This window comes from Lissotriton helveticus, chromosome 12 (genome assembly GCF_964261635.1).
Source record: "Lissotriton helveticus chromosome 12, aLisHel1.1, whole genome shotgun sequence".
Taxonomy (NCBI): Eukaryota; Metazoa; Chordata; class Amphibia; order Caudata; family Salamandridae; genus Lissotriton; species Lissotriton helveticus.
In genome coordinates this window covers 77,157,005-77,171,959 of record NC_136073.1, presented here as the reverse complement: position 1 = coordinate 77,171,959, position 14,955 = coordinate 77,157,005, and the positions used below count along the sequence as shown (strand labels likewise).

Below are 14,955 nucleotides of genomic sequence, written 5' to 3'. Positions count from 1 at the left end.
TCTGCCCATGATGAAAGTCTCTGCAGTAGGACCCTCCCCACTACTTTCACCACTGAATCTAGGAGTGATATGGGTCTATAACAATGAGGGCTACTTTTATCTCCTTTTTTAAAAACCAGGACTATAGTAGAAGTCGCCCATGACTGGGGACAGCCATGTTGTACTGCAGCGTTAAAAACAGACTCCAATATAGGCGCTCAGAAGGCGGGGTCAGACTTAAAAAGTTCATGGGGTATCCCATCGGGACCAGGGGCTTTGCCAGCTGTTAACACTTTTCAGTAGTTCACCCCTCCCAAACCTTATTTCCACTGCATTGGGACCGGGTGGCAACATGTCATTCTGCTCGGAGGAACAATCGAACATCTGCTCATAGTGGGCTTCCCATTCCTCCTTAGATATATATCATTCAAGGCCACCCCCCCCTCCCCTGATCAAATAGTGGTTTATTTAACACGCTCCAGAACTTTGAGCTATTGCTGAGTGTTTCAGGGTCCAATAGCTCCCCCCACGCTTCATCCCTTAGAGCTCCCTTTCTCGTAGCTAAAGCCGACTTATAATCCCTGCGGCACGCGGTAACTTCGGCTTGTACTCTGGGTTTGATGGCTAGAGCTTCCCTCAGCTGTTTTGCTGCTAAGGAGCAGTGACAATCAAACCATCTAGGACCCACATGTGTTTGGTTCTTGGCTGGTGCAGATAGCAACACAGTCACCTTTTCTGTAATAGCCTTAAAGGCCACTAACACCTTTTTAGGTGAATGCCTACCCTGGGTGCAAAGGGTTATATTGTGCACACAAGCAATTTTAATATTATGAAAAATTTATTCTGGAGTTACTTGCGACCATCTCAATCCACGTTTTCCATCAGTTGGACGGAGCAGGCCCAGTTTAGGTGTTTCCCCTGTTTTTACTGCCCAACGACCGGTCAGGTAGAGAGAGAACGGGTTGTGGTCACTAAATTCACTCTCAGTAATTGGAAAAAGTACCTACGGAGGATTGCATTAATGATGAAATTAAAACAAAGTCAATAAAAGACCCATTCCCATGCCCCTTAAAGGTAGGCACCGTGAAACTAGTATGGGGATCCAATATAGCCATGGTAGATATCAAATCTAGGTCATTAATCAGGTCATTTAACCGTTCCCCTTCAACCGTATGCTCAAAATTAAGTCCATACATTCGAGGACAGCTCAGCTTTGAAATATATGACAATAACGGGTTGGTGCATGGTTGAATATTAAAATCGCCTGCAACCGTAATGTTGTTTAGGCTATGACTCAGGGAATTGGTTATAAGTTCACTCAGAGCTGTTATATTACTAAAATCAGACTGAGAAGAAATAGTTATAAAAATAGAGTTATAAAAATTAACTAGTCCCCAGGTGTGAGTCCCCTTTCGTATTGCTAGTGCGAGGATACCTAGATGTGAAGAGGTCACTACGTGGACTTTGCAAGCAACAGCTACTGAAATATAAATAACCAATCCCCCATTGGTCTCCCCCTCATGGATGCTATAGCTGGGACAAAGTAGGCCTTGTAGCCTTCTAGGAAAAGGTCACACTCTACCGACCAAGTTTCCTGTAGGCAGATTATCAGAAATTGCTTCACATAAGCTATCCATCTGGAGTCCCTTAACTTGACAGCCAAACCTGCTATGTTCCAGGAGATAAAGTTGTTCGATCTCCCCCTTTGTTTGTTGGCCCCATCAACCCCTAATGTGCCCGGCGCCATCCCCCTCCCCCCGCCGGGGGTACTGATTCCCCAAGTGAGTCGCAAGCCTCCATGCCTGACAAGGTTTCAAATCTGTTGTTTACTGGCAGTCTATACCCAGTTTCACATTGCCTGTTCAGGGAAAACTGTGGTATCATCAAGGGGATAGGGTAGTGTAAAGATCTCAATCTTGACCAACCATCCCCCTGGTAGTGTTCCTCATTAACAGGTCTCACCGGGTCCCTATAAAATTGGTGGCCTATAGAAGAACCCCAGGGGTAGTAATCTAATTGCAGTACCCGTAAGTGGCGAGGGGCAATAACCTCTTGAAAAGATTCGGCCTACAGTATAGGGGTTGTCAAAATTGATAATAATACAGTCTCCCGTCCCTTGTTTACTGGATCTGCCGATCCAGTTGAACCTACGTGCCATGATTATGTTGTTAGATAAGTTGGCTCCATCTATGGTGTTCTGGGAGAACCATTACGTTATTTTGTTCATAAATTGCCCATAATTTTCACTCTTTCCTGGTGGAAGGGCAGGAATATACCCAAGTATAACTACATATGGACTGGATTCTGGTGGGAGATCGATAGTTGGTAATCTTGAAGGTGCAAGAGACTCCTCCCCAGACCTCTTATTTAGCTGCGGCAAAGATGAGGCGCTTCTGGTGTTGGAGGGTTGTTCTGAATCTATTTTATCTCCGTTGATCACCCTGGGACTACTTGGGCCCCTTATTTCCTGGGGCCTGCTTTCGACTAAAACTAACGCATTATCGGCTTCCTCGCCTCTGTCGTGCCCCACTCTATCTTTCATAATGGGCTCTTGGGTTTTAGTTTTATGTGGGTTCACTGTATCAGTGACCTGAGGGACATTAGCCAACAGTGATTCTAAATTAGACAACCTTGATTCAACCCCACATATTTTTTGTACAATAGGATCTAGGAGGGTAGTCATCATGGTTTCTAATCTTCCCCAAAAATCCCCTTCCACAGGGCCAACAGGTAATACATCAACATTAATCTGGTTGTGGTTACTTGAATATCTCTCCGTAGCATTACCCTTGTCATGTATTTCTATCACGGTCACCCCCTGGTTGCCTGACACTGGGTGCACGGGTTGTCTAGATCCTTGATGTGGTACTGACTTTCTTGGGGCAGGTAGTTACCATTTTTTGTTTCTGTGCCCTTCCCCGTAATTTATGATTAACAGGGCTAAGTACCTGTTCCTGAATCCCTGAAAGCCTGGTTTCATTCAATAGTGAAGTGTCAGCCTCCAACAGTGAACTCCGTTGTGTATCAAGGGGCGGTGTTACATGGTTAAGGGTGGTCGGGGCGTCTGGGTAGGCGGGAGTAATAGAGAGCCTACCCTGTGAGGGGAAGGGTTCCAGGAATAACCTACGCTCCGTTAATATAATTTCTTTGGTAAGAACTGATTCTGCCCTCGATAAAAAGGCATGTAGAGTTCCAACCACTCCTTGACCTGCAACTACTTTCAGTCTACTCATTTTATATTATAATCTATTAAAAGTAAGCGGAATAATAGGTACAAGTTCTATACTACAAAACAGATAGGGGAATGTACTTAGTGGTTGATACCACAAATTGTCCTAAAAACCGGCTCAATTGGATACGATACCACAGTACCTAGTTCTGACAATGACCACAGAATATAAATAAAACTTGTACCAAACCCCTGCAATATGCTACAATTTATGTGTACTTTGACAATGAAAAATAAACTTACATATATAAAATATAATTGGCATTAAATGCCATTAGATATTAAAATTTAGGAACTTGCTTGTGAGCCAGGCAAGCACCCGAGGGCGGGCCGAATAAAAAAACAGATATGAAATAGCTGTTAGTCCAGAGATAGTTTACAGGCTGGAATCTGAGGAAAATAACAGCTATAATTCCAAGCCACTCTTCACAGAGTATCAGCCATTGTCAGTGTTAGACGATGAATATAATGCAATCCATAGGGTATTTCAAATGTTAGAATGTCACACAACCTTACTTGTAGATCTACAGGGTGTGGTAGGGATTGCAAAATTAAGAGGGGTGGCCAGGCCGGCCTCAGACGGTCTCTGACGGGCGCGGATGGGCCCGCCCTTGGCCCGGGCTTCGCCTGGGCAGCGCCCGCGCGCGTCCCGCGCTGCGTTGAGCCTCCGGGATTTTTATGCGCCTCCTGGCGCTCAATTATGATGCGATGCTCCTGAGCCACCGGGGCTTCTGGGAGGTGTAGTCCCCCCACCTGTCAGGCGCAGCAGAGGCGGCAGTGATGCTGGCGGCCACAGCCTCGAGCAACCAGCAGCGGTCCCCACCCTGAGCTGTGGGACTCGGCGAGGCAGCAATGAAGGTCCTGGCAAAGGTCAGCAAGTGGCAGTTAGATATCTGAGGTATAGTAGCTCTGCAGGGTCTTGTGGTCTCAGGGCTTGTACCTCATTGGCTGAAGTTTGGGTCTTTAAAAGGATGAGAATGGGTTAAAAAAATTAAATTGCTTTCGCAATTCTTTTTCAATGTACTCCTTTTTGTACTGCTTAACAAAGAACAGTGGGATACCCACCATGACAACAGGGAAGAGTCAAGCATGTGAATCTATCAAAGCTCAATACTGGAGAAAAACATAGATAACCATTCGTCCTTCACCAGTTTATACACGTAACCTTCATTCTCCATCTAAAACTTCTCACAGAGGTTCCCTTCCATCTACCTTCCTCAGATTTATGTTTACATTCCCTTTATAACATTTATTTTAGAGGTGCCTTTAAATCTACCTTCTCTTGCTATGCATAAAGTGCCTCTGCTTCTTACCAGTGCTCACAAGCACTGTTCCAGTATATCTGAATACTCTGATATGCTTTAGAGGTACCTTTCATTCACCACCCCAAAGGTACTCATTGAGAAGTCTGTCCAACTCCTTCAATTAACTATTCATAAAGGAACCATTTCACCTATTTACAGAGGTACAGTCCCAAACTCACTGACCCAACACTTACATCAGCCTTACTTGAGTGTTCATACAACAATGCAGTCCCACTCAACTCAACTCAAATCAGCTTTATTCTGTTTTCATTTGATACATTAAAAACCATAAAAGCACAGTTTATAACAGCATTTAAAACTCATGAATCTTATTCGATAGTCATAAAACAGTTAATTTAAGCACCAACATAATTTGATAGTTCCGTTTCGTCATAATTATACAATAACATTGATACAATTAATTAAGAGGTTAAAACAAGGTTGTTACATCCAAAGAATTATTAATAAGAATAAGCCTAGGAATACACTCTAGTATAGAACATTGTTCAGAGTTGCTTTCTGTGTCTAATAGAGCTTTTCAGGAATTGTGCAATATTTCTCGTAAAACAATCTGAGTCCATAAACTGCAAAGCAAGGTAAGCTGGACAGCACTGTCACATCCCCCATAATTTCAAAATTGGTATAATCCACTTTTTTCTATGTTCTTTGTAAAATTGAAAGAACAATAAAACATGCATTGATGTTTAGGGTGAAACTGCATCACAAGGTCAATTGGGTAGAATTTTTGCCCAGTCATTCATTGTCTGAAAGTTTACCAGGCGGTGAAATATGTCCAGTCTAAGGCGTGTTAGTACAAATCTATCATACCCACTTGATGTGTACGTTAAGTATGATTGAATACTGAATGTTGACTGCATCATTTGGTTTCTTTATACCATGGGCTTTTGTGCCTCGGAGGCGAATCTAATCTCCTCCATATGGGTCATACATTGCTTTTTAAAGGTTTTTCTTGGGATTGACCCAATCAATGTAGGGTTTTTATAGAACTCGGGTAGGCCTATATCCGTCAGAAAGTCTTTTATATATTTAAACCACACAATCTTTAGTACGTTTTCTAGCTTGAGGCTGTCACTGAATACATTTCGATTAAAACTTGCTCTTGAGGACGTCCAAATCCGGTGCCATAGTAGTACCGATTGGATTTTTATTATATCTACGATGTAAGATATCCCTAACTCAGTGTGGCATATGTACGTTGAGGTGCCTTGTGGGACTGCCAATAGATGTCTTAAAAAGACATTCTCCACTTTCTGAATTTCATCTACATTGCAGTATCCCCAAACCCCAACCCCATAGATCGCTGTACTAACACACTTAGCTTGATAGATTTGAAGCATCTCTACTGAGGGTCTCTTGCCTAATTTCTGACAAAAATTCACTAAGGCCATAGCTGTTCTCATAAAGAGTAATTTCCTGGCTTTGATCGCTTGATGCCATGAACTCTTATTGTCAATTAAATTGCCTAGCAAGGGATTATTGTGGACTCCACTTTTTTATTTTCTATGAAGAGGTCTTACTGCTTTCTTCTGCAAGTCCCACAGCTCATTATAAAAGTTTTAAAAGTGTTTATTCTTAGACCTAGGTCTTTCATAAACTCATTCCCACTCACACAGATATTCTTCCACATGCACCTATCGAATAATCACACAGCATCACATAAAACTATACTGGGCTCAGGGATATAAACCTACTTCCCCCTATTACTGAGCAGCCTGTCAGTCACATAGGATACGTGCATCTCACCTTCAAAGCACTCAGATGGTACTGCATCATTACCCATCCACCTTTCCTTGCACACATAACGAAAACTGTTAGTCACCCTCCAGTTTCCCAACAGAATCCTGGACTCTTACTCTACAGCATACTTACTGAGGAGCTTTTCTTCCGCTTGTTCCCCATTATTCCCAATTTAATCTTCAAAGGAATCATTTTTTTTCCTTTCAACTTTTTCTTCGGCTCCATAACCCGAGGGCTTTTACTTCGTTTTTTGTGCCCTGGGCCTGCCAAAAAGAGTGGTCAGAGAGTCAGCCTAGTTGATGAAATAGTGGAAATACTGCAGTACTGTTACATTTTAATGCCACATTAACAGAAAAGCACACATTTAATGTTACTCATTAGTAGTTCTATGTCCTAAATCAACATATTCTATATTAAACTAACATAGAACATTTGCAAGTATGTTTAGGATCGTGGGAAAACTCCAAAAGAGATGATTTCTTCATAAAATGTAAACATTGTCTACAGTTAGATAAAATACACTGCATGCTTTTTATTGACCATCTAACTTTGATTCAACTAACTTCTGACCTGGAAAATGCTGAGACTAGTGGGTCTTGATGTTGCTTTCCTGTCCGCCATTAAAGCACTTGATACTAATAAACTGGCATGGTTCCATTAAGGAAAGGATAGGGGGTGGAGGGGGATAGTTGGGATAGGGGCTTAATAGATGGATTTCTAGTACAGAAGGGTGTAGAGCAGGAGTGTGCCGTGATCCCCCCCAGTCTTTAATGTGTCCATCAACACTATGAAAGACCACCTACAGAACAGCGTGTTTGATGTTTCTATTAAGGCATCACTGCAGCTCTTTATCAACGACGTAATGGTCAAGGTAATTACAGGACAAGTAGCGCCTAGAGTTCTATTGACCAGAAAACCATCTCAATATTAACTCATCAAAGTATATTGCAGAGCGGTAGCGCTGGGTCCAGGATGCTGATCAAAAGCTGGGGGATAAAAGCTAGAAGGATATGCCAGTTTAGCAATTTGAGATAAGGTTTGTGACAAAAAGATGCTAGAACCATAAGAAATATTACAGCAAGCAGCCAAGGACAGGAGTCATCAAAAAAAGAAGTGGTAAAGAGGTCTCTGCTGCCTGTAGCATTAATATGCTTAAGTTCACATCGCAAATAGTTGCACTAGAATGCACACCCTTCTTGAGAACCCAAGACAACTGGCTCCTATGGCATATTTAAACCAATCAAGGGTTCTTAACTAGACAACAAGTATGTTACCATAGGTTTTAAATTTGAGCATTATTTTATAAAAGAATGTTGTGGAAGAAAAGGTTACTTACCTGCAACACTGGTTCTCTAGCAAGGGTATCTTCATAAATTCATAAAATTAGAATATCTTCGTGCCCTTGCATAATCTTGAAAAACAATTTCAACAAAGAGAAAAAAAATCACTCAAACAAGAAATAATCAGGTTCAATACATAGGCAACAGGTACGTTATATTATGTGTTGCCTTTTACAAATATAATACTGAAAAGTGAAAAAAATATCTGTGAACCTACCTGTCACCTTTAATATTTTTTCTTCTCAGTTTTTTTAGGAAAGGTAAAAACAACATTTCTCACATGCCACATCCTCAAACAGATAACCAAAACTGTTCTGAGGCTTCAAGACAGCAAAAGGCTAACAGAATCCCACATGTAGCACAGAAAGGTTACCCTCTATCAAGGAGGAGTATGGATTGTTAAAAGTAAGTAACTTTCGCTATAGCAAGGGATCAATTAATATTTACAAACATAAGAACAGAATAACAGGCTAATCCCAGCCTAGAAGGATGGTGAGCTGTAAGCAATGGAAGGTAGGGATATATCAAAAAAGGCTTTAACAACTGCAGCTTTGATTGTAAGGTAAGAACAGCGAACCTAAAGCACTAAGTAGTCATAATGTCATGTTCAACTCTACCCTTTTTGGATTTATCACACTTCAAAGACCAGGAAGTCTGGAGTTATTTATTTCACAGCTCAAATCATGATGTGATACATCCATTGATGGTTATTACATCCAAAAATGTGTGAGACAATGTTGAAAAATAATTTTGGTAACCACAAAGTCTCAACAGGGGAGCACCACAAATGAGGGAGGCATTACAGAATTAAATACCCCTGGAGGCATATTTATTTTGAACTGCTTCAGTTATTCTGTGATGAAGTACTGATCATACATGACAGCAACACCAGCCTTGAGGCCCAAAGGAAAAAATAAACAATACTTTATAGGAGATTGTGAAAGATAATATAGGAAATTATTTAAGTAAACACTGCAGCATCATAGTAGCTAAAGGGGCTTAAAGTGTATAACATGAAAACAAAAAAGAAGTCTGAAAGGCCTACACTGAAAGCTGTAAAAAAGGTATCCTGTCTGTAGGAAGCTGACTCAGTGTATGGTGTACACTTATTGGTGAGGCACCCCTCGCTGAGTCCAGGTAACCCTTAACGATAGTTGCAGTGGTGCCTGATAACCAAAGCTCTCAAGAGGTAGCTGTGGAAAGCAGCAAAGGCTTATTTAGGAGGGTGTAAAGCAGGTACATTACCACACAGTTAGTCAGTGAAGCTTACACACAAGAAAGAATCACTCCAGAGTTAGAAAAAAATCTTGTATTTATTATACAGCAACACTAAAATTACTTGGGTATATCTCCTACTCGGCGATATCAATACACATAGAAATACACTTCAAAACAGGTAAACAAAGCATAGGAAACACTATGGTAAAAAAATGGAATGCGAGGTGAGTACCAAACCAAGACTAACAGCCAAGGAACTAGAGGCCTGGGCTAGAAAAGAATCACCACAGATAAGTAAATGAAAGTTGCTAGGGGAGCGTGTGCAGGGGTGATACTCCGGGGCAGTGCCCATAGAATAATGTAGGGACGTCGCAATTGCAGTTTTATGGATTCAGGACCCTTCCCAGAAGACCTAGAGGAAACCCTCTGGAAACAGAAAGGTTGGAGGACATCCCCACCCGTAGATACTAAGAGACCCAAGATACCTATACCAAGGAGCACGGGTGCATAGATGCGAAGTGGTGTTGGAACCACCTGGTTCAGTGGGGAATCTTGGATGTCCAGCTGCAACAGAGTCTCGTGGACTATGTTTCTGGAACCCAGACGTGGATTCCGGGTGAGGAGTACCTGCAAAAAGAGGGGACAGAGTCCCAACCACCCGTAGATGTCTAGGAAGAACAGGAGTGGGATGCCAGCCTTGTAGGATATACTTTGCTGTAGCACGGAGGTCTTGAAGATGCAGCTATGGATCCCAGGCAACGTCGCAGAAGCCCAGGAGATGTCCACGAGCAGTACCACGTCAGTTGTCGAGATACAGTAAGGTCAGTGGATGGCAGGACCACCAACAAGCCTTGGCAAATGCAACAGGCATGTTGCATGTGTTGCAGACTAGCCAGGTATGAGGAACTCACCCAGCCATGGTAAGTCAGGAATGGCCCTCAGCAAACAGGACAGCAAGAAAGAATCATTGTCAACAAGGCTAGAACAGTCTTCAGCGTTGACAAAATTGGTGTCTGGCTCACTGACGAGGAGGTCGCTGTCGAGAAGGCTGAGGCTGTCGATAAAGTGTAGGCGGTGCTCCAATTGGAGGCTGTGGTCACCTTTATCGTCGAGGGTGCCGGCGACGATTTTCTTGTCAACCCTGGGAAACTTGTCGACAATCTTTCAGTCTATGGAGTAGACGATAGCTTCTTAGAGGAGTAAAGTACCTGAGGTGGAGGTGCAGGAGGCTCAGATCTAATTTTTGAAGGTCTTTTTGAGGAGGAAACTGTGTCTTTTTTCTTGAAGAGACCTCACCTTGTGGAGACTTAGATGGGCTGCACTTCTTGTAAGACCAATGAGAGGTCTTTTTGGAGGATTTTCTAGGAAGCTCCTGAGAGGAGTGAGAATCGGAAATATCTCATTCCCTCTTTTGAGACCTTCTTGAGAAAGATGAAGAATCCTCACTGTGGTCCTCCTCTGACAGAGCTTCATTTCTGGTTTTAAGATTTTGCAGCCATAACAACAGCATTCCTTCATGGTCTTTCAAGGTTTTAGTTGAAAAGGTATGACATACCTTGCAGTCGTTGTGTGATGGATAAAGACAGTATATGCAGTCTTGATGGGGGTCATGAGAATAAATAATTTTTTACCACACGGTCAGAATAGCCCTTTCTTTGCTGCTTCTTACATGGTAAAACTTAGATTCGGAGCAAGAAAAATATATATGCACGTGTGTGTGTGTTTGTGTGTGTGTGTGTGTGCGTGTGGGTGTGTGTGCATGTGTGTGTGCTTGTGTGCGTGTGTGTGTGCGTGTGTGTCTGTGCGTGTGCGTGCGTGTGTGTGTGTGCATACACACACACACGTGGAGATATAATTCTGAAAATCTTCTGGAATTACTGGAACAGGTAGAACTGAGCAGAGAGTAGAGCTCAGTGGAGACTCCCTCACACGATGTGTAGTAGAAAATCTGAGGGACTGGGGCTTCTCACAGAAGTGTTCCAGAAAGTTGAGCAACCGGATTAGTTGAACCTTAGGTTTGGTCTCTTTTTTTAAAATGACTATGATATGCTACTAAACTGAAGGACTTGGGGCCTTTCTAGTCTAAACCTATCATTGCATAATTTTTCTAAGGTACCGTGGGGTTCACATTTCGACGGCGAGGAATGATTCAAGCATTCAGATGACAAATGGTTAAAATGAAAAATTAAGTAACACCCTCAAGACAAAGGGAATGGAAGAACAGGTTTTTCAGAAGCAGTATAAAGCTAAAGATTGCAGATTCTTCCAGAGAAGGGTTCAGTCCTATCGGTGTTCCTTTCAGCTGGAACAACAATATCTACCGGGCCAAAGATGAATGGCATTCATCCAACCTCAAGACTACCTCAAAACTTGCAACAACTAGAAGAAGGTATTCTGCAGATTGGCGACAAAGACAGCCTTATACCAATTCTCCATTGCCCACACCAGTAGGAAGAACATATAAACGCCCCCCCCCTCCTCCACACCCTGCAGCCTACACTTATGACCCTGGGGAGCCCATCTCCCAGGGTCACCATTTTAAACAGGAGGGTGCCCATCCCGAGCACCCACCAAGCACATGTTGGGGCAGGAGCCCCAGAGCCCCCGCAACCCCAGCCGGCTCCCCACCTGCTGTAGGAGCTGCCATTGTTCCCGTCTGGAGAAAGCAGCTATTTATGCAGCTCCTTCTGAACAGGAGTAATCTGTTGTTCTGTTTTCCTGCCAGCATCACATCATTTCTAATGTTTCCGGCCGCTAGGAGCAGGCTTTGTGTTTGCTCCCATTTGGCAGGAGATTTAAAAATGCTCCCACCAGACGGGAACAAACACTTTTCCCTGCCTGCACTGCTGTAGGCAGGGAAACCATTGTGTAACGGGTGTGGGCTCCTCGGGACATCGCAAGTGAGCCGCCCCTCCCTTTTAATTAAGTAACGGTCCACTGGTATGTAGTCCCCAGGGCCTTTTTAAAACTCTGGGAGGGAGTGTGCACACACCAGCCCCTTGGTACATATATTGGGCCCCAAGGGATGGAGGACCCAGGGGCTGAATATGCCTCGGGAAGGGAGCCATGTGCCCCTCTCCTCTTAAAAAATGCATTGGGCCCCGAGGGATGGGATCAGGACAAAAACGTCTCAGAGGAGGCCCCACAAAAATCTTACATTTACACGGCCTAGGTAGGATGGGGTCCCCGGGGCCCAAATGGACTGGGAAGGGGGCCCTACTGAAGATCCCCTTCACCTAAATACATTAAATTGCAACATCCATTTTGTTTCTTGGCCACAACCCAGAGGGACCACCCCATGGGGCAAATTGTTTTTAAAAAAATACCTATTTAAAAAAACTAAAAACGTGAGTGCGCAACGTGAAAGACTCTTCTCCAACATTGCCGAAGCCAGTGAACAAGGGTATGATTCCTGAAACGCGTATGGCGTTAATCGGCGAAATGACATGCTGTGAAGAAAATTGTTATTGAGCTGCTGCCTGCCAAAGAATAAAGTGGCATATTTACACATCCTATGTGGGGTCTTCACGCTTTGAGCGCTTTCGTCTGGATTTATATAGTGGCCTGCTCCGTCACGAGGACTCCCCACTGCAGTTGATGCAGGTCTGTACACCCGTATTTCGGATGCACATCAGGAACGGCGTAGCCCCTTTAACAGGCGCAAGAAAAGCAACGGATGACATTTGCCTGTAACAGCAACCCGATGGATTTATATTGCCAAAAGGAGAAATATGGCCTTTTTCTACTATGGATTTTATTGAACCAAACTACCAAGACCACAATGCACTAATGCACGCGCCCGAGGGGGCGGGACTATGCCAATTAAAGAACGTGAGTGCGCAACGTGAAAGACTCTTCTCCGACATTGCCGAAGCCAGTGAACAAGGGTATGATTCCTTAAACGCGTATGGCGCTAATCAGCGAAATGACATGCTGTGAAGAAAATTGTTATTGAGCTGCTGCCTGCCAAAGAATAAAGTGGCATACTTACACGTCGTGTGTGGGGTCTTCACGCTTTGAGCGCTTTCGTCTGGATTTATATAGTGGCCTGCTCCAGTCACGAGGACTCCCCACTGCAGTTGATGCAGGTCTGTACACCCGTATTTCGGATGCACATCAGGAACGGCGTAGACCCTTTGCCAGGCACAAGAAAAGCAGCGGATGACATTTGCCTGTAACAGCAACCCGACGGATTTATATTGCCAAAAGGAGAAATATAGCCTTTTTCCACTATGGATTTTATTGAACCAAACTACCAAGACCACAATGCACTAATGCATGCGCCTGAGGGGGCGGGACTATGTCAATTAAAGAACGTCAGTGCGCAACGTGAAAGGTTCTTCTCCGACATTGCTGAAGCCAGTGAACAAGGGTATGATTCCTGAAACGCTTATGGCGTTAATCGGCGAAATGACATGCTGTGAGGAAAATTGTTATTGAACTGCTGCCTGCCAAAGAATAAAGTGCCATACTTACACATCGTATGTGGGGTCTTCACGCTTTGAGCGCTTTCGTCTGGAATTATATAGTGACCTGCTCCGTCACGAGGACTCCCCACTGCAGTTGATGCAGGTCTGTACACCCGTATTTCGGATGCACATCAGGAACGGCGTAGCACCTTTGCCCTGCGCAAGAAAAGCAACGGATGACATTTGCCTGTAACAGCAACCCGACGGATTTATATTGCCAAAAGGAGAAATATGGCCTTTTTCTACTATGGATTTTATTGAACCAAACTACCAAGACCACAATGCACTAATGCACGCGCCCGAGGGGGCGGGACTATGCCAATTAAAGAACGTGAGTGCGCAACGTGAAAGACTCTTCTCCGACATTGCCGAAGCCAGTGAACAAGGGTATGATTCCTTAAACGCGTATGGCGCTAATCGGCGAAATGACATGCTGTGAAGAAAATTGTTATTGAGCTGCTGCCTGCCAAAGAATAAAGTGGCATACTTACATGTCGTGTGTGGGGTCTTCACGCTTTGAGCGCTTTCGTCTGGATTTATATAGTGGCCTGCTCCAGTCGCGAGGACTCCCCACTGCAGTTGATGCAGGTCTGTTCACCCGTATTTCGGATGCACATCAGGAACGGCGTAGACCCTTTGCCAGGCACAAGAAAAGCAGCGGATGACATTTGCCTGTAACAGCAACCCGACTGATTTATATTGCCAAAAGGAGAAATATAGCCTTTTCCACTATGGATTTTATTGAACCAAACTACCAAGACCACAATGCACTAATACATGCGCCCGAGGGGGCGGGAGTATGCCAATTAAAGAACGTGAGTGCGCAACGTGAAAGGCTCTTTTCCGACATTGCCGAACCCAGTGAACAAGGGTATGATTCCTAAAACGCGTATGTCCTTAATCGGCGAAATTACATGCTGTGAAGAATATTGGTATTGAGCTGCTGCCTTCCAAAGAATAAAGTGGCATACTTACACGTCGTGTGTGGAGTCTTCACGCTTTGAGCGCTTTCGTCTGGATTTATATAGTGGCCTGCTCCGGTCACGAGGACTCCCCACTGCAGTTGATCCAGGTCTGTACACCCGTATTTCGGATGCACATCAGTAATGGCGTAGACCCTTTGCCAGGCGCAAGAAAAGCAGCAGATGACATTTGCCTGTATCAGCAACCCGATGGATTTATATTGCCAAAAGGAGAAATATAGCCTTTTTCCACTATGGATTTTATTGAACCAAACTACCAAGACCACAATGCACTAATGCATGTGCCCGAGGGGGCGGGACTATGCCAATTAAAGAACGTGAGTGCGCAACGTGAAAGGCTCTTCTCCGACTTTGCAGAAGCCAGTGAACAAGGGTATGATTCCTGAAACACGTATGGCGTTAATCGGCGAAATGACATGCTGTGAAGAAAATTGTTTTGAGCTGCTGCCTGTCAAAGAATAAAGTGGCATACTTACACATCGTATGTGGGGTCTTCACGCTTTGAGCGCTTTCGTCTGGATTTATATAGTGACCTGCTCCGTCACGAGGACTCCCCACTACAGTTGATGCAGGTCTATACACCCGTATTTCGGATGCACATCAGGTACGGCGTAGCCCCTTTGCCAGGCGCAAGAAAAGCAGCGATGACATTTGCCTGTAACAGCAACCCAAGGG

General features: G+C 44.0%; 1 protein-coding gene across 8 annotated transcripts in view; it reads right to left on the bottom strand.

Moving 5' to 3' along the window:
• Window positions 1–14,955, bottom strand: part of CHD3 (chromodomain helicase DNA binding protein 3) — a 1,139,027-nt gene that overhangs the window by 898,552 nt on the left and 225,520 nt on the right. For all 8 annotated transcript variants that reach the window (XM_078670235.1, XM_078670239.1, XM_078670240.1 and 5 more), the window contains exon 6: window positions 6,403–6,533. In XM_078670235.1, coding sequence (XP_078526361.1) covers window positions 6,403–6,533 — 131 coding nt within the window. The remainder of the gene's footprint in view (window positions 1–6,402; window positions 6,534–14,955) is intronic.